A 21677-nucleotide genomic window follows, 5' to 3' on the forward strand; every position below is an offset into this window, starting at 1 on the left:
ACCATATTTCTCAGATTGCAACTCTCTCCGAAATTTTGAAGGTTAAGATTTCAAATAGTGATGGGGCCGAATACCGAATATTCGGCCAAATTTTAGGCCGAATACTTACTTTTTAAAAATTTCTCTTTTGATTGTAATTAAAGTAATTTTCAAATTTTAAATTAAAAATGAAATAAATATTAACAAAATTGCTTTTTTAATCTTTGTATATTTAAAAAAATTTTAACAACTTGATTTATTTTTTGTAATAATTTAAATATCTTGATGCCAATAACAAGGCAATATGGCTTTTATAAATCTAAATAATTAATAATAGCATATTTTAGTTATAGTTATACTTGTAATTTATATGCTATTTTATTTAAAATAAGAACTCATTACTACTGTTAAATGTATTCTTAACTTTCTTTTTTGTCAGAAAAATTATTAAAACTCAGAAAATTAAGAACTTTTTAAAAAGTTTCACTTTTGAAATTTTAATTTTGTAATTAAATAATTTTCAAATTTTAAATTAAAAATGAAATAAATATTAACAAATTTGCTTTTTTAAACTTTCTATATTTTAAAAAAAATTTAACAACTTGATGTATTTTTTGTAATATTTTAAATATCTTGATGCCAACAATAAGGCTTTCACAAATCTAAATAATTAATAATAGCATATTTTAACTAATTATACTTGTAATTTTTATGTTTTATTTAAAATAAGAACTCATTACTACTGTTAAATGTATCTTTCTTTATTATTATGAATTTATTCAGCCAAATATCTAATAATAGTCATATTCAGCCGAATAACTTCATTATTCGGTCAAATAACTTCAGTATTTGGCTTGACCGAATATTCGGCAAAAGGACCGAATAGTGGCCGAATATTCGTTACATCCCTAATTTCAAATATGTAAAATATATCTATATTTATTCAGAAAAAAGTACTTTTTGTGTCTGATTTCGTAACTTAATTATTATTTTGCACTAAATAATCAGCATATTTGAGATCACTCCTAGAAACCTTTAAGCTTGACACCTAGTCTTTTATTTTCTTTGCCGTATAGATTTTAATTTTAAATTACAAAAAGTGCATGATTTTTACTATTTTCTCTATAATGTTTATCAGAAACTAGTTATTTCATCATGCTTATGTGAAGTTTTTGAATTTTATTGATTTTATGTTTATAAATTAAGAACTTTAAACAATAGAAAAAAATATTTTTTATTACTGCACAGATCCTAATTATGTTTTTTTTTTGGTAAGTGATTAAAAATATTTTTTGAGTGCTTGAAAAGTACTTAAAAGGTGCTTATTTTTTGTTGAAAAATCTGGCCATATTATCTTTAAATATCTAAATTATCTTTCATTTACAGGTTCAGAATTTAATGAAAGATTGATGAATTTTCATCATAACACTAAGAATGATAAAGAACTTTTGAAATCTTATGAGTTGGAAAAGGTATTCATATCCAAATTGTATATATATATTTTTTCTTTTTTTGTTAATTTCATTTGAATCTAATTCTATTTGCCTTATTACTCAAGTGAATTTTATGTATTGGGTAGTTGAAAAAAAATTTTTCAATTGCTTTTAAACCATTATTTTTCAAGCATTGGAATGTAGATCACTTGTTCTTCTTGTAGATAACTTGTCAATTTTTTATTAGGTGTTGATAGATCGAGATTTCGAAACAAGATACCTGGTGGCTCTGTAATCGAAAAGCAATTTCGGAATTTATCTACAATTTCAGAATTTTAAGAGCTTTTCTAAAAAAGTTACTAGCATAGAAAAACTAATATATTTTTGTTTGAAATATAAGTGCAACAATGAGTGCTCGATTTTAATATTCATCTAAGGATGAGCCATTCTCATCAATAGAGCTTTTTGAGCTACCAATAAGTTTTACGTAACTTGGGTATACTATGTATGTTACAGATAGTTGCCATCATAATTAACATATTCATTTTATCTTACTGTTTTGCTTCATTTGCGCCCTCTATGTTTGATCCATTGCTGAAGCCATAAACAATGATATTTTAAAATTTGAAATATCAATAGAGTACAGTCATTCTAAATTAAGTTATTTAAAATATTTTTTCCTTTACCAATTATATATATGTGTATATTTATAGATAAAGAAAGAGAAAAACTAAGAAAATTAATAAGTTTTAATTACTGCACATAAGTTGTAAGTATATAGAACTCATGAAATAAGTTAAAAATTATAAAAAAGCATGGAAAATAATATACTAAACTAACTCAGTGGCGCGACAGCCCATATAGGGCCTACTGTGCCCATCTCAGTTTTCTTGACCTTGGACTCTGGGGTGCAGGAGCAGACGTTCCGGTTAGGTGGTCAGCCGTTAAAAGAGAAGAAAAATTATTGAAATAAAATACTTCTGAAAATATTTTTTAAAAAATCAACAAAAAAGTTGTGATAGCCTTATTATGATCTCTGGGTGCCCATTGTTCAAATACTTTTTTTTTTCTGGATTGACTCCGTTAAATGCCACAACATTTCGAATCATGGGTTGTAAAAACTGTCATTGATGTTTGTCCTTGGATTGATTTTCATATCCTGCCTGTGTATGTGTTTCAAGACGTCACAAAATACTTTTCCTTCTTCAGAATTCATATTTATATGGAAATCACCCTCGAGCCAGTAATTATACATTAAAAGTGCCTGCTAGTGAAAATGAAAAGAAAAACAGCAGCGGTCGCCATAGTAACGCTTGTTTACTATTACTCTTCATAACACTGTTTACTATTACTCTTGAACACAGTTGAAAAGTGTGTGGGCGCTTTCAAATCCAAACTGATCCCAGCAGATTACTGAAGTCAAGCATCCTTGATTGCGGTCAGTGGGCGTTTGGGTGACCACTTGGATCAGACTGTGCAGGGACCGAGGGTGTGCGGTATGTTTCCTCGTTAAACTGTTCTACCGTAAAGTGCTCGACTTTGCCTGCAGGTCGTCGGGCTACCGATTCGGGGATGCCATCCCCTCTGCAGAGGATCAAAATTGTGAAGGCATGTCTTCGGATCATCCTCAGGGATGTTTCCCAGACCGTCGCCAATAGCCCATTGTGCAGCTCTAGTGCGACGTAAATGAACTACAACAANGTTTTCCAAAAAGGAATCCTTCCTTGATTGACATCTTGTAGCATCCTTGATCCCTACCGTAAAGTACTCGACTTGGTGCACAGGTTGTTGGGCTACCAAAGTGGAGGCGCCATCTCCTCTGCAGAGGATCAAAATTGCGATGGCATGTCTTCGGATCATCCTCAGGGGCGTTTATCAGACCGTCGCCAATAGCCCATTGTGCACCTTTAATGCGAGATTAATAAAATACCTACCTATCTAACTTTCTAAATTATAATTAGTTGTTTCACAGCCTAATACTGTTTCGAAAACCGGAAGAAAATTCTGAAGTTAATTATTTTTACTCTAGCTATTGCTAGATGGCATGTAACTCCAGAAAGCCACCTTATTTCATGGCACTTTTCTGGCTGTAGTGTGTTTGAACTGTAGAATAAACTATCATCTTTCATGTTTTTACATATTATCTTTTCAGGTTCTTTCATTGCTTCAAGTTGAAGATACCTCTAAGAATATAAGCGTAAGTTCAGAGTTTTTTGTCTTAATCATTAAGTTCTTACATTTAACTGTATGTCATCACTTAAAAGTGTACTTCACAGAATTGCCATATTCTTAAAAATCGCCATATTTCAAGTGATTCATTGGATGGAAAACAATTTAAAAAGGCTAAATTGTTCATAAACAAAGGAAATAATAGAAATCCATTTGCTTTGATGAGCTAATGGATTTCTATTATTGACCTCGAAGGTGTCAAGAATGACAAAACTTCACCTCAAAATTTCCATCTCCCTTTTATTCATTTAATTAAATAGAGATAAGAATTAATTGAATTGAGATTTTTGAATGTAAAATTAAAAAATCTTACATTCATACCTATAGGGCTGTCCACTAATTGCATAATTTTTTAAAAACTTTTATTGTACTTTATAACTTTTTTTTACTTATTATTTTTTAGTATTGTATTATTACTTTTAAAGAAATTTTGTGCTCTTAATTTGTTTAATGAAAAAACTCAATAACATTTAGAGGCAAGATTTTAAAAAAAGTATTAAGTGTAATATGCATGTATGTAATGCATATATGCATATATGTAATGCAGCATAAAATCTTGTTATTCAGATTTGTCATTCCAAAAAACTTTAAATTATTTCTTAATGACTTGATTTAAAACAGTTGAAATAAAAAATTCAGTTACGTCAAATTTGTTTATTGTGAGTGTAGGGACTATATAATACTTCTGACAAAAATGTTTAGCTTCAATGCTCATTGTATTTGCATTCCAAAACTACTTAAATGTTTTTAATCATGTCACTAAAGAAAAACTAAACCAAGAAACAAATAATCATGAAAATTTATTAGAGGCCATTCACTAATTTGCATTTATAATAAGAATTTATTAAGTTTTCTTTAATTTTTTCACAATTTTATAAAAACGGACCTTTCACAAAATGTCTGTTCAGACCCCTGATAATGCAACATAATTTTTGCAACCACTTAAGAAAAGTTACCTCCAACAAGAAGCATGTTAGCATCTGTTACAATAAGGGGTGTCATCTATTCTTTTGGTTAGTTGATTTCTGGTTAGTCTAACTTGTTCTGTACACCTGATTACCTATATCATCTTTTTAATAGCCAAAAAAGATGATTGTGCTCCAGAAAAATTCGGATTTTTCTCTAACTACAATCTGGAAGTTTCCAAGAAATCATTGATCTCATGTATATATATAAATTCTTGTATATTATAAAGACATAAATTTTTTGAAATGAGTCATTAATTATTTTATACCAAGAAATTTTGAAGATTGATCAGTTGTTGGGCTCACAATCACCCCTGTAGCTAATCAGTATGATCTTTTTAATTCAGGACCATTTGATTCAAGACATCTAGCAATGTTATTTTGTATCAAATGAGTAAATAAAAGTAAAAAAATCATTTATAAGTGAATATAAAAATTATATCATTGTCAGGATGCGTACAGTTTCCTTATACTTCTTAGAAACTCCTTGGAAATAAAAAAGTCCCCAACGAGTTCTTGGAACTACTTAGATTTCCAAATTAGTCCTTAGAATCTCCTTAGATTATTGCGTTGCATAGATGAACTAAGTCCGCTGATGAATTTGCTGTCCAAGCAGGAAATCTAAATGATGACTTAACTGCCAAAATCTAATAGTTTAAGAAAAACTCTAAAAGAAAAAAAAATTGATTGCAAGAGTTAGAAGAAAAAAAATAACAGCAAATAATTTTAAATTTACATGTTACAAGCAAACTTAATAATTTACTGTGATTTTTTTTTTATAAAATGCCTTAGATTTTTTTTGTGTATTCAAATTTAAAAATATAAGATTGTTAGGTTTTTATGTTAATCTTTGACATCTGTACTTTAACAAGATTTATTACAAGATTTGAAACTGAAAAATGTATTTATGTGTAAAAGTGATAGCTTTATTTATTTTTCTTGATGAAGTTTGACAAAGTCAAAATTTACTTCAAAAGGATTAGAAAAAAAATATGCAAAATATAAATTTTTGCAAGTTCCTTATAATAACTGCTTTTTAATTTAAAAAAAAANTATTTATTTTTCTTGATGAAGTTTGACAAAGTCAAAATTTATTTCAAAAGGATTAGAGAAAAAATATGCAAAATATACATTTTTGCAAGTTCCTTATAATAACTGCTTTTTAATTTAAAAAAAAAGTTTCTAGTTATCTTTTACACAAAGTTTTAAAATTTTTGAAAGTCCTTAAAATTTGGGACTCCTTGGATTTCTTCTTCTGATCTCTTTATGAACCCTGATTATTGTTCATATGATTATAACTCACATTTTAAGAAATACAACCTCTTGTCTTTTAGGATTCTTTTAAGAACAAACCACCTCTCCTAATAAATAATATCAGCAGTATTTCTGTACCTCTTTCACCTCATCAAAATTCCTGCAACAGTGAAGCAACTTTTGACATGAAACCTCCCATTCCAGATAGGACGTACTGTAAAAATGAACATATGGAAGACAGTCTTCAGTTTTCCAAAAAGGAATTAAATCCCATCATTCAAAAAAAGAAAGTTAAATTAGGAGATGTGTTTCATCAGGATTCTGTTTTGCATGCACCCAATAATTTGTGCTCAGAAAAAAGCAAAGCCAATACGTATGGGAGAAGGGATGAAGTCGAGAAAGTCGAACTGTCCGATGTCAATAAAAATCCTTGTTCAGAAAATATTTGTGATAATCTTCGACAGAACTGCAAAAGTGGGAATTTTAAAGAAACTCTTTCGGTCGAACCTGTCACCCATTCTGGAGATTACGTAAACATAAATTTAGAAAAGAATGGTAAGCTTACTTTATCAGAAAATGTGAAACATAAAAGCAACCCACTAACTTTTTATCCATGTGATCCTAACTACAGCAATATACAATTCGGAAAACAATTTTGCCCACTACCTAACCCAAATATTGCCACGAGTGATAATTCTTTCAGCACTTCTTCCATTAAATCTTCACAGTCATCTAAATACGAGGACCTGAGAGCACAAAATGTACTTAAGCCACCTTTAGCTCCACTTTATTCTGGCCCGGAGACTGCAAAAAGTATGGCACCCATGCTCCGAAACATTCCAAACACACTTCCGGCATTTCGGAAACAAATGTCCGCACCTGCGGGTCCTCTGTCCCTGCAGGCAGAACTACCATCACCTGGTAGAAAAAGTTCCTGTCCGGTGACAGCATCTACGAGCATGTCTCCAGCCTATGTCACACGCCCAATGCATTTACAGTCTGCCCACTTGCGAGTGTCGGCGTCCAAATCACCTGACCACAGTAGTGTGTCCAGTGTTTCGTCTGCTAGTGATGAAATAAGCTCGGCTCACAGCAGTCCTAAAATACTGAGCACGCCTCAGAATTTCGGTGCCATCGAAGAGGTGACGGATAGCCAACAGTACGAAAACGTTGTGATTCCGCAAAGGCCACCTTCTGCGTGCAGTGAAAAAGAGCTGAATTACGCATCCTTAGATTTGGCTCCTCCCTCTAAAAAAGAAACGATCGTTCATAAACCCGACAGAGAAGAGTTGACGTATGCAGTAATAGACTTTACCAAATCCGAAGGCTTGAAGAACACTTCGGGAAGCTTGCGCGAAGGAGGTCGTCTATAGTTCTAGTCATTGTAGTTCGACAAATTTTATATCTGTTATGTTTGCTTTTATTTAGTTGTTACAGTCGGAGAATTATAAAATTTCTTTAATATATTCATTATGTATTGCTTTCTCCAAACCTTAAACCCATTTATTTGATCCTAAATTAGGGTCCTGTTACTCCCATAAAACACTCTCTTTATAAAATGTGGTATGTTATAGGATCACTCACTTAATATTCAGTGTCGATCTTATATGATAATTATTGAGAAATATACTTTTACTTAAAACACATATAAAAATTGAATATTTTTTCTGTCATTTATGTCTAGAGCTATTGCATACTAGATGCATCACAACCAATAAGATTACAGTTATTTTCAATCATGGGTATACTGCCAAAAGTAACTGTATTTTGTAAAAATGAGATCATGTCTCTAAACCATTTAATTCAGGGTTGCCTCTCCACAAAGAAAACAGGGGAAACATGGAAAGCACAGGGAATTTTAAAATCATCTAAAATAAGAGGGAAACTGCAGGGAATTTTGATTTTTTTTTTCTTTACAAACTCTGAAAATACAGGAAATTTTGTTTATTTTCATCTTTTAAAAAATGGTGTCCACCCAAAGTGCAATCTATGGGATATTTAAAGATGATATTTCAGCTATATGAAGCTATTTCATTTACTATAGCATTATTTGTTTTAAATATGTTCAACTGTTCCTTTTTTCTTTAAGTTTTCCAGCAGTTATAGTTAGTACAATATATACACAAGCACAGTGATTGTATTTTTCCTCTTTATATATTGTGTACAGAGAAAACCAGATTTGAGTGGCAACCTTGTAATTGTCTGTTACCCTTTCGGAAAAAGTTTGAATCAATAAAACAGATAATTATACACCCATTGAGATAGACCAAAAATGAGCAGTTCTTCTAGATCTTAAAACTCAATTGCTAAAAATGCTTAATTGTATTTGTTTCTAAAATATTACACATTTGACTTGATCAACTTTGGCAGCATACCATCGATATAGCTAGTTAAACTATGTCAGTATGTGTGGTTATACTTCTTTTCATGGATAGCAAAATTTGCTGCAATGCAATAATTATGTAATTACTACTACCCGAAATAAGACTTTAAATAAGTCTTGTTCAAATAATGCCTTTTTGTTGTTGCGCATGTTAGTAAATTTTTGCAGACAATAATTTAAGTTACATAAGCTGCGTGTAGTTTGAAACTTTTAGTTAATTAATCGTCGCTAAAGATTTTTATTAAATCCAGAGTAAAGTTATCATTTGTTTTAAATTGTTAACATTTGTTAGAAAGTGTCAATAAGTATTTTTTAATTGAAAATATAATAAGCAAAGATTCATATTTTCTGCAGAATGCACATTTAGTAAATATATATTTATTATGAATGTCACAAATAGAAAACTGTTAAAATTAAAAACTTATTTGTTAACTTTCCAGCAGACACCATCTAGCATGGCAGCCGGTGCTGCTGATTATTTTTTATTTTAGCTTTCTTTTATTATTATTTTTCAAAGGGGAAAGTTGCTGAGACTTCTTTTTTAAAACATCTCTAAGCTTGTTTCTTATAAAAATTAAAAATCTGAATTTGAAGAATTACATCGCAAAGAACAAAAAGTTTAAAAATATTAAAAAAAGCCTACTAATTGATTTTAATCTGGACTATACAGCGTTTTGTTACATTTCTTTTTTTTAAATGTTATTGCATAAATTTCAATTTAAACAACATTGTCTTTATTTATAATTTTTAAAGATCTTATGTTTGAAATTGTTTTTACAAGTATGTTAGATTAAGCTAAATTTTTACAATAATCTTTGTCTGGTTGCACACGAATTTTGATTTATGAAGATAGTGATGTAGCAGGAGTCACTGTGAAAATTTTACTGCTGGGATGGTTAAGAACATTAATTTTTAGTGACTTGTAATCCAACACTCACAATGTTTGGGGTTTTTTTCCCCATGAACCTGTGACCACTCTATACTATTTTATGCCCAGGCTGGACTTGAAAGTGCAACTATTTGCATTCAGCCTTGAGCTTTCACATAAAAATTTAATCTGATAGTACTCCAAAACTTTAAATTACTTAGCATGTGGAATATTTATATATATATATCTGGTACATTATATATATATATATACAGTGTAACCCCATTTTTTTTTTTTTGCATCATCCTGCTTCCAACAGCATTTTCTGCCTGTCCATGAAAATTTCCTATACCGATAATGTTAAATAATCCTAGATTTTACGTTACCCCTTTTTTAGATATTATCCGTTTATATGTTATTCTAGCAGATCAAATCTTCTTTAAAAGAAAAAAACATTATTAGCTGTTTGTGGCTCCTTTGACTTTCTATCTTATTGTTCTTTTGTCTCTCGGAGGGAACTTAGCTCTAGACTTAAAAACAGAAGGGTGGTGGAATGAGCGAAGCACAGGACTGGTCATTAAAGGATGTATGAGAGCTTAAATTTGTGAGTCGAATTTTTTCAACAAACTTCAATCTTTGAATCTGGGAATTATCCAATCATTAAGGAATAACCCAATCATTCCTTCAATATCTGATTTAATGCCTGCAGTCGATGATAGGGATGAGAACGATGAAGATGAGCAAAAACTAGGATAGGAACAGTTAATTAAGAGTTTGAAAGCTCTGAGACATTTGCGAATGTAAACCATAACGTAAATATGCAATCAATAGTAATTAAGAGGGATAATGTTCAAATTGTATCTAAAAGCAAAAAAACATATAAATATTACACCTATTTTCTAGTAGTTCATCTCATTCTAGTAGTTCATTTCTAGTAGTTTTTGTACCCCGATTTTATGTCAACCTGCTACGAGTATTTTTTAAAGCTGGTGCGACGGAAAATGTAAAATCAGGGTTCCACTGTATATGTTAATCAGGGTTGCCACTCCACAGGGAAAACCTGGAAAATAAAGGGAATTTAAAAAATCACCTAAAATAACAGGGAAAATGCAGGGAATTCGATTTTTTTTTCTTTACAAACTGGGAAAATACAGGGAATTTTGTTTCTTATTTTTGTCTGTTAAAAAAGGGTGACCGCTCAAAGTGTAATCTATGGGATATTTAACCATGATATTTCAGCTATACTAAACTATTTCATTTACTACAGAATTATTTAAGTATGTTCAGCTGTTTTTCCAGCAATTAAAACTAATAAATATAGTTAGCCCAATTTAGCTCACGCAAGAGCACAGTAATTGTTGTTTCCTTTTTATGTATTGTGTATAATAGGGGTGTGCAACCTTTTTGAGTGAAGCGCCACTTGCACAGCAGGTAGATTAACTAATGTTTATGATTAATGTTAGCAGCAAATATGATATGATACTAATGATTAATGTTAGCAGCAAGTATGATAATTTTTATATAAACATTAGCGTTCTAAGCACTAAATATTTTTATCAGTAAACTTAACATACTTGTAGAAAACTAAATACTTTTAATTATTTTAATTTATTCAAAACTAAAAAAAATAATAATTTTTTTTTCCACAATAATTAATTTATCAATTATCTATACATACATAAATATTAGAAGGGGGATATAAATTCTAACCAAAAAGAAGCTTAAAGAATAAAATTGAAAAAAATATATGCATTTTATAGAGTAATATAAATTTGAATTAAATATTTTAATTAAAGAAAATGTATAATTTTTAAACAAAAACCAAATTAAAAGAAATTCTTATTGCGTTGAGAAATTCCCGCTGGTTGCATGTGGCCCGCAGGCCACAGGCTGTGCACCCCTAGTGTATAATATGTACAGGGAAAACACGGGAAATTTTTCTTCCAGGTTTGAGTGGCAACCCTGGCATAATGTACTGGATAAATTACAATACTGAATAGTTTAGTAATCAATAGTTACATAAAATTTCTATTGCTTCATAAATTGTACTGAAACTTTTCTTTCCTGTTGGCAGCTATAACCTACTTCACTTTAGATTTCATATTGATTATTAAATGAAGCGGGAAATGTGTGTTACGCTAAACCTCTGATTAACAGTGTTCAGTGTCTCGACCTACTGTTGAATATTAAGCTGTGAAGGAACATCAGCAGGAAGTGGGAGAAAAATCATCAGCTTGTAAGCTTAGAATTATAAGTTTTTTTTTATATTACTGACTAACTATTTCTTTCCCATTCAATGATTAATTAAGATGAACTCTTAAAGGATGTGGTGCAAAGAGGTACCCATTATATTGGGTTTTTATTTATTATTCTGAAACCAGGGGGCGTAGAGTTTTTAAAAAGTGCTTTAAGGTGCTTATTTTTTTATTTACGTTTTTTAGAAGCCCTTTAAGGTGCTTTTTTTATACGGGGTTTGTAAAAAGTGCTTAATTTTTTATCTTTTTAAAAAGAGTTTTTTTCTTCGCTGTATCGATTGTCGTTCTAAATTACAAAAAAAAATGCATGATTTTTATAATTTTCTCTGCAATATTTATCAGAAACTATTTATTTTGTCATGATTATGGAAAGTTTTTGAATTTTATTGATTTTATGTTCATAAATTAAGAACTTTAGACAATAGAAGAAAAAAAAATTTTATTACTGCACTGTTCCTAATTATGATTTTTTTTTTTGAAAAGTGATTAAAAATATTTTTTGAGTACTTAAAAGGTGCCTATTTTTTGTTGAAAAATCTGCCTACGCACCCTGTGAAACAATTTGTGTTTTAAAAAAAAGATAAATAAACACTACGTAGATAGTGAGAGACGCAAAAAATTTTCTAAATTAGTTACAAGAGTTGTTGTAGCTGTGATGCAGAGGTTCACAATGATAACTTTTTATTTATCTAACAAACTTATATAACATTTCATACTGCGTAACTCTAATTATTATTTAATAAAAACCAACGTCATTCATGATCTGTGTTGTGAGAGCAGGAGCTAGGGTTTGTTTTAAGAATGCGTAGTAAACATCCCATAGTACTTGAAAGTCCTTGAATTTTGTTGGGAAAAAATCTGGGCCCACCAAAAAGTCCGTAAATTCTGTGATTGGGTCCTTGAAAAGTTTTTGATTTTTCTCTGAATAATTTTCAAAATAATAATAATAACATTTTCTACAAAAAAAAGGAAACTTCTAGCAAAATGATAGAAATTCGGATCACTCGTCTTAATTGCACAGTTTTCTTTATGGAAGTGCCACATGCACTAATTTTATAACGTGCGATTTTTGAAACTTTTTATATTATTTGCTAATGTGTGAAGATAAAAGTTTCATTCCAATTCGTAGAGCATGGAAGGTACTTCCCTAAATTCTGATATTTTTTTCCTTTCCAAATGATTAAAATCTGGTAAATTTTGATAGATGCAATTTATAATGCTATCAAATATGAAATGAAAAATAAATTTGCATTAACGCAATTTTCGAAAAGCTCCCATGAGTAAATTCTTGAAGATGAAAGGGGAATACATCATTTTTCACTCCTGTGTATGTCCTTGAAAGTCATTGATTTTTTTTTTTTTTTTTTTTTGAAAATTGAGTGAGAACCCTGTCTTAACATGCATTCATATAAGGCCATCATATGTACACATCCAACTCTCTACCAGGGGTGGAGTATTGGGGAGTTACATTGGGGATGTTTTCCGAAATTCTTAACAGACTTCTTCTAGAGCATTTATAAACCTAAAATATGCAATCAGACATGGATACAATTTATTTATTTGCTTCTAAAAAGCTCTTTTTCTTTTTAATTCCTCATCATTGTAAATTGTATCTTGTCTCTCATTTGCTATATCTATTGTTTTTCTCACAAGATTGAACAGGGGGAAAATGGCAAAAAGCAACTTTTTTTTTTTTGCAGCTGTTGACTATTTATTGCATAACTGAGATTTGTTTTATGCATTGCAACAACTAGCTGCTTTCGAAAGCTGAAGTGCCTTACTAGTAGATTAACATGTATCAGATTTCTATGCTATTCTGTGTATAACTCATTTAAGATTAATTCCTTCATATAATTGCCTGCAATATAGTTCAAATATAATTTTTTTTTTATTGTAAGCATCTGAATTGAGTTATCATGTTTCTAACATTGAATGGGAAAAACATTTTTCTATATCATTATTCATTTTAAGTTTTTTTTTTATTATAAAATAATTAATATATCTATTACAGTATTGTGTTTTAGGATTAAAATGCCCTTTATTGGTTTTCTGTCATTTGAAATTAATGTACAAAATATTATAAAAAATTACAACTTGGACTTGTGCTAATCTATAAGTATCGTAAGAAAAACGTTTATGGGTTAACATTTCGTAAGCATACTGGAAACAAGAATGCTTGATGAAAATTTTTCAAATGGACCCAAATTATTTGTCTCTTTTCCCTTGTGCCATTTTTTCCCCCTTTCTTTTGAAAAATAGAGTCGAGGAATTTTTTTTAACTTCCCTAAAAAACTGTTAACTAATAAAATTAAATATTGTGCAGAAACTTGTGGGCAGTTTAACCTTATTGGATTTTACCTTTCTTAATTACTTTATAAATGCATAGTATAATTTTCAAAAAATCTAGTTTTGATTGATAAAATAAGGTGACAGCTTTAAGAAGAGTTTGTTTAGACTTTTTAAAAATGAAATTTCTCCTTTTTTTTCCTTTTTTAATTTTAAATAAATCTATTAAGTATTATGTTCTTTCTAACAAATTTAAAAATTGCTTTTTCTTTAAGTCATTTTGTGTTAAACCCATAACGTTGCATTGCTTCCCCTGACACCTTTTTATATAATCCTTTGATACTTTTACAAAACAAATTACGATGCTAATTCTTCAGTTCTTTTGAATGCAGGTTACTTTACAATCAACTATATGTTAGATCTTTTCACTTTAATTATCTTCTATATTTTATTTTGTTTAAATAGCATTGAAGTAATAGCTTTGCTACTTGATTGTTTCCACAACTCTTCACACTTAGTTTAAAGGATAAATAAACTAAATCTTAGGTTTAAAAAAAAATTGGGGGGGGGGGGGTAAAAAGAAAATTACATTTCTGTTTGAAATTTATAACTTACATTTTTGTGAGTAAGATTCTGAAAAGAAAAAAAATTATCTCAAATAATACAATTTCCAAGAAGTTTTGCCTGGCATGAGCATTTTCAGAGTTAAACGTCAGATTGTATTGTAGTTAATGCAAAAAACCTTAATTTAGTATCATAAAAAGTTAAATTTTTAATGACGTTTATTACTTTTATATATTTTTTTATCATAAATAAAAAGCTGAAATAAGTACATATTTTTGTGCCAAAAAATTTCATGTGCTTTTTAAAAGACTATTCAAAATGATGAACTTTCTTTTAACTTATGCTTCTAAACCTTTAGTTTCATATTTTCAAAATAAAAAGAGTTATCAGTCAGAATCGGTATTTTAGCAGTATGTATGTTCGTGTGAGTAAATTGCTTGAATGGTCTTGTGAGTAATTTTGTTCTTTAAATTATTTTACTGTAAATATTATAATTCTAGATTGATTGTGATATACAGAAGAATGGATACTAGTTAGAAACCTAAATATATATAGTGCGGCTTTCAAGAGAACTCCTCCAGACCAGGAGTTGGCACTTGGCTACGCCTTCGTATCCGACGATACTATTTCGCCATTTTTCTGATAAGGATATGAACAATAATGAACAAGGTTGCTATTTGGCGATCGTATAGCAAAAATATTTATTTCGCAAACTTTATGTGCTATTTTTTTTAACATTAAATATTTCATAAATTTGATGATATTCTTCTCATTAAAGTGAAGAGTTTGTCCTTTTTGAGACATTTTGCTGGGAAAACAGCAGTTTTTTAATTAAAAATATATTTAATTAGTTGGAACAGTGGTTACCAACTGGCGACGCACGGAGCCTTTTTTTGTGCCCCCTCGAACTAAAATATATTAGTTGTCATTTTTTTCCAGACAATTTTCATAAAAAATCTATATGCGTTAAAAGTACTTTTCTTCGTTTAAAAAAAAAAACTTTATTTCTGCGTTTCTGTGAAATTTAGCACACCAACGAAGCAAAAAAAAAAAATTTTTTTTTCTCTGGTAAAAATCTACTTCTTATTTTAATTTGTAATCGAATACTTTTGTTTTGTACAACTTGATAAAAATCTAATAGTAATATTTAATGTTCCTTCAAACATAAAAGAGTCCTATATAAAATTTTGTTAAAGTTGTGCCCCGCCATTGAACTGGCGTTTTTAGTTGCGGCCCCTGGCCTCTTGTAAGTTGGAAACCCCTGAGCTAGAGTAATGAAAGGTATAATAGTAGATAATAAAGCAAAGTAAGTGGCTAAAAAAGAACTCACTGTTTGCGTTTGGTATGCATTAAGGGTTGTCTCATATTCAAGTGCGGAGAAGTTTCTCCTCTTACTCCTGTTCTGAAATGAACTCTGCGTCCGAGGAGGTGGAGCGAAGTACCAACTCCTGGTGAATGAGCTATACCATGATTACAAGGAAAAGTCACTCTGCAAATAGGGGTGTGGGGTGAATAGTTTTGTCTTGATCTTGGCATAGATTAGCGTGATTAAACCAATAGGCACCCCCATTAGAAATGTTCTCGCTTGATACTATAGCGCCAGACATTTAGTCTGGTGGAGTCATCCTCAAAGCCGCACAATACCTACCTGTGTAGTTATTGTTTTGATAAGCATTAAGTGTACAGTTACATTTTCCTTTGTTGTGTTTATAAGAAAATTATTTAATAGCAATTCATGTAGATCAACTGAAGTTGGTTATATTTGATTCGCTTCTGTAGATTGATGTTGGTTATGAATCAAATACTTGTAAACTATAAAACAGTGCCTTTGAAAATGAATTTAGTATTTGAATTAAAATGGATGCCTGTGCTTATGCATTGAGAAAAAAAAGCAGGTGTTTATAATCTTTATTCAATTTTTGTTAGTGTTAGTGCAGTGTTACCATTAATTGTTCTATATAAATAGGTTGTTGAAGCAATTGTTGCATAAAAATGCCTTTATGAACTTTGATTTCTGTTATTATATTTGTATGTTATTAAAATATGTGAAATATTTCACTAATTAAAGAGAAATAGGGTAGTAAAAAACATGCAATTCCCAATCTTCCCACTTAACAATGAGACTCCCATTAAAACCTTCTCTAATCATATTCTGGTGAGTTTTTCTCAAAATGTTTCAAGCACAATAACAAAAATGTATTACAGCCTCTTATTGTATGATGCCTTGATTTTTTTTTTCTTGAGTCTTGTTGCAATTATGCATCAATTATTTTTATAATTGATATATCTAATCAAACATTTGAGGTAGATAAATTCAGATCAATATGTGTAAAATCATATTAAATTTTGTGATAAGCCAACATACTAAAACCCGATTCCAATATGTTAAATGTTGGATAATTATATGTGTTTTCTTTTGGAAGGCGTAAAAAAGCGGGTCTTAATTAGAATAATGCTCCAAAACGATAATTATCTGCTATATTTCAATATTGGGGCTACGGACATGCTAAACTTGTTCAGGACAGTGTCTATGGGATTTACTATCTAGAACCTGTCCAGAACTTGGAATTCGGAAAAAAATTCTCGAACTCTATTTTTTATTAAATTTTAAATTCCAACTAAACTGAAATACTATGATTCATTGTATTTTTATGATTTTATTAATAAATACAGGGTATCTGCGCACCTGGAAAATCATAAATTTCGGTATTGAACAAAATTTGTCATGATTTTAACTATTTTTTTTCTAAAAAATCACGGAAAGTTGTAGATTTAGGTCGCCGAAAAATCTAATTTTTAAAATGGAATTTATCCACTCTCCCCAATTTTATGGTGTTCCAAATATCTGAATTTGTAACTAAATCCCCTTAACCCAGAGTCTTATTTTATTAAAATATGAAATGTTTTTATCATGTTCTTTAAAAATTCTGGTGTTTTTTCAAAAAATGAAAGAAAAAACATCATTTCTAGAACGAATTATCTTTTAAACTTTTGTGATTTCAGAATTTTTGTTATTTTTATTTTTTACTTTATCAATTTATAATTCTAGCTGAAGCAAGCCAGTCATTGGCGAATTTTTTTTATTCCGAAATGAGAACAGAAAAATCAGGCGTATTTTTTTCCCTTTCCAATGAACAAGAAAAGTATCTTTAAAATATAATTCTGCAAAAAAAAGGGAAAAAAATTATTTGCTTTTGTATTTTTTTCAGCTATTTTATTGCTTCAACTCTTTCTTTACTCTGTTTTGTAAATTTAAAATCTATAAATATGAAGATGCAGAGTATAACAGTTTTGGTTATACCTATCATTTCAATTAATGTTATTATAATTCTTTTTTAAATTTATTGTCGTATTTTTGTCGGAGAGAATAGTAACTTCGTTAAGTCATGAAAAATCCTTGGAATTAGTCATGGAAAGTCATGAATTTGAAAATCTAAAATGTAGCAGATACCTTGTATAAAAAATCTTTTTTAGCTCAGCTTATTATATGTTTACTAACAATTCATACTTTAACAAACAATAACAATTTAGTCCAGTACTTGAATGGTTCTGTTTCGTTTCGATAACCTCCGCTCTCGGGGTAAGACTGCCGATATAAAGACGATTTAGAATATCAGGATAAAGAAAAACAGGGCTGATTGTGCTCCGGAAAAATCCTGATTTCCGGATTTTTCGCTAACAGTGATCCGGAAGTTTCCGGAGATCGAAAGTCCAGATGTTTCAAAAAATCATTGATCACTTAAGTTTCCGGAAATCAAATTTTTAAACGTAGAACTTAAAAACACAGTTTATTTAATTTGTTTGTAAGGGAGAGCCACAGAGATACTTTATAAGCTTATATTCATGATTAATATTCATTTTTTATCACTAAATAGTTGTTATAATCATAAACTCAAAAAAAAAAAAGACATATTTGTAAATTTTAATTACTTCTCTAGGTCATCATAGGTATGTGTAAATGGTATAGGTATGTGTAAAATTTTAAATATATTTTTAGTAAACTAAGAAATATTGAGAAAAAGGAAAAAAAACCTTGTTTAAATTTTTTTCTAATTTTTCAATTTAAACTTTTTTTTTTCAAATTCAGGAAATTTTCCAGAATTTTGACTTGGGCTCACAATCACCCCTGGAAAAATGAACAGGAATCAAGAAAGAAAAAGTTGTATTGCATTGTCTCGAGGGGAAAAAAGATAAAAACCTAATCTCAAAGCAAAGTGACCAAAAAGAAAAAAAGTATGAAAAACCAATCCAACAAAATAGTTAAATCAGAAAAACCTAAATCCTTCATTTCTGTTACTTCCGATGAAGACTAAAAAAAACACTTTAGATATTGATTGATTATATTGTAATAATGTAATTTTCTAACTCCAAAACAAGTAAAATAAAAAAAAAAAACAAATTTGAAAGTCAATTCCTACTTAGGTCAATAAAGAAAAATTTTATTTTAGTTATTTTTGTTAAATAATTACAATTTTTCTCCCAAAAATAACTAAAATTATTGAATTAATGTTTGAAAATTTTATTAGCATCAAGTGTCATCCACTAGAAATTTAAAAAATGTATTTGAACTTGAGTAGATGAATAAATGTATTAACGATTTGATTTATGTATTAACGTAAATCATGATTTATGATTGATTTATGTATAACGTTGTAAATGTATTAACGATCTAATGTATTAACGATTGAAAATTTGAACAAGATATATAAATGCAATATGTATATAGAGTGTGAACTAATAGTAGGAATTGGAAGAAAAAAATATGCGTGGTATCAGACAACTATAAGAGTATCAATTTGGTGACGTTTACCACACGTGTTACCACGTGATGTTCTTTATTGAATTTATCTGACACAGTGAATATAAAATAATTAAATGCACGCAATAAACTTTTTGTTGTTGTTCAAATATAGAGCTAGCTTTAAGTTAGAAATTATCACTGATGCTATTTTTAAAATATGTGGAAAACTGAATCTCTTATACAGTACAGAACCCGTTATCCGGAAATCGGAAAACCAAAAAACCGGAACGAAAACCGATAAATTTTCCCGCCATTTTTAAAAAATTTTTTTCTTTTTCCTCTTAAGATTTTAGGATTTTTCTTTCTTTTTTGAAAGATGTTTACCTTACCATCATTTTGGAAATAATTATTAGTGTATTACTTCATCATTTTTCTTCTTTTTAAGATTATTTCCAAGTATTTTTCTTTTAGTTGGGTTTAACAATAAAAAAACGGCTTTTTGCAGCGATTCAGAAAACCGGAAAAATCAGTTATCCGGAATATCGATGGTCCCGATCATTCCGGATAATCGGTTCCCTACTGTAGTAAGATTTAAAAGAGTGACTAGCACTTAACCCATCAGAAAATTTAATTTCATTTTCTGCTCATCCCTATTTAATGAATGAATTAATATTTGAAAAAAACTGTATTAACATCAAAGTGTCATCCACTAGAAGTTTTAAAAAAAAATGTATTTGAAGTTGAGTGGATGAGTAAAAAGTATTTTATGAACGATTCAAAATTTGAACAAGATAATAGGGAGAGCGTGAACTAATAATAGGAAGGTAAGGTAGTAAGGAGAGAAGTGTTTTTGCTGTGCCAAAAACAATGAAGGTAGTAAGGAAGTGAATTTCATTCATAATATTCTTAAATTGACTCAAAATAAAAATGTCTGCTAATTTTTGGTTCAAATTCTAAACTTTCCATAGAGTCGCACTAGTGGGTTAAGATAAGGTGATTTGACTTTTTCAAAAATTTTAAACAGCTAAACGATGATTAAATCAAATCTGACAGTTTATGGATCGGACATTATAGCCCAGTCTTACCCCTATATTTCTGTGATGCAAACTAAGTACATTTTTGTTGTTGTTGTCTTTTTTGTAATGGTTTAGCATTTATCACATAAAACTAGGTTTCGATACCTACTTAGGGAGAGATTAAGACAGAAAAATTAGAACCAGATATTTTTAATTCAATCGTTTTTTTTTTCTTCCTTAATATACACATTTAATAATCATTAAATTAATAAGTTGTATCATACTATAGATTTATTACTAATTTACGAACCTTCTACAATTTCTTTGTTTATATTTCTACAATGAACGGAAGAGTTTTTCTTAACTAATTAGGTTTTAGTTTAAAATCAGTGTGACAAAAAGGTTGTCAACAAGATAGTTAAAACCCTGGTTTCATCATTGTGTCCAAATCTAGTAAGCCCTGGTGTAAACTGTTAAATCTATTTAGATTATATGTGATAAATGATGCCCATTTATAGCCTCTTGCAAGCACTACAAATATTTCTTATTACCCTATTTATCTTAGTTATTAATTTCTTGTTATTATATCAAGTTGGTACTTTCATTTTTTATTAACATTTTGCAATGTATGTGATAAAATTCAACCAGAATGTGGATCATCTGGTGCAATTTACAATGTGTCTAAAATGACTCAATGTTGATATTAACTGTGTAGTTAACATTACAAATTTTAATACTTGTAGCTTAAAATGCAAATAAAGATAGATGACTTAATTTTTTGGAGAAAAAAAAATATGAGTTGTCCTTCACTGCAGTATTTTGAATCTTTCTATTCTTGAAGGTGCGTGAACAAAACGAAAAAAAGAGAGAAAACAGAAGAAACGTACCTAAAACAAAAATATTAAAAAATAATTTTAGCTTCCTTTCAACTTTGCAATGTACAGGTAATACTTTTACAATCGGCATAAAAGCTTCAATCATTTGAATAATCCAATTCTAAGACCCAAGGCCTACAATCATTCATAATGTGAATTATCAGAGCCATAAGAGGTTAATATCACGGAAAGCAAACAGACACAGCAACTCTTGTTAGAAGAAATTTTTGGTTAAGGTGATGTTTACAGCATTAGTATTTCTTTCCTTTCTCCAAATATGACTTATTTTCATTAGTAACTTTAACTTTCATCTAATAGTGGATAATAAACAAGTGCATTAGGACATACAGTCCCTGGATATATTATTAGACGCACTATAAGCTATATTGATTACGCTCCTGTATCAATTGGTTAACATTGTAATGCAATATGTTGAAAATAAATACAAATAGGATGTATATAAAAAATCTCCTGAATAAAAACCCATCACATGTATGTTTAAATATAAAAGTACTGCCTATAAACTCGTGCAAAACATGTCATTATTAAAACACTACAGTGCGTCTAATAGTTTGATCTAATTATCTAGTAAACTAATATAATGCTTGATATAATAATTATTCTATAATATATTGTCTAATTTATCCAATTGACAAATTTATATTATATATCGTCTAATAGTACCGGTATATCTGTATAGTATAACCTGATAATTAAGATTTTACATAGAATCTTATAGTGCGTCGAAATAATTTCGCCAGGGACTGTATCTAACCAGTTATATAATCAGAAATAGTTAATTATCAAAAATGAACAACTGTTACAAATT

At 29.4% G+C, this 21677-nt stretch overlaps 1 protein-coding gene across 2 annotated transcripts in view; it reads left to right on the forward strand.

The window, feature by feature from the left end:
- LOC107438950 (insulin receptor substrate 1) overlaps positions 1 to 20768 on the forward strand; it is a 48665-nt gene extending 27897 nt beyond the window's left edge. For both annotated transcript variants that reach the window (XM_016051385.4, XM_016051378.4), the window contains exons 12-14: positions 1366 to 1451; positions 3565 to 3609; positions 5941 to 20768. In XM_016051385.4, the coding sequence (XP_015906871.1) occupies positions 1366 to 1451; positions 3565 to 3609; positions 5941 to 7233 (1424 nt within the window). In that variant the 3' untranslated portion in view covers positions 7234 to 20768. The remainder of the gene's footprint in view (positions 1 to 1365; positions 1452 to 3564; positions 3610 to 5940) is intronic.
- Positions 20769 to 21677: the final 909 nt, after the last annotated feature.

The sequence above is a fragment of the Parasteatoda tepidariorum genome, chromosome 3, assembly GCF_043381705.1.
Source record: "Parasteatoda tepidariorum isolate YZ-2023 chromosome 3, CAS_Ptep_4.0, whole genome shotgun sequence".
NCBI classification, from domain to species: Eukaryota; Metazoa; Arthropoda; class Arachnida; order Araneae; family Theridiidae; genus Parasteatoda; species Parasteatoda tepidariorum.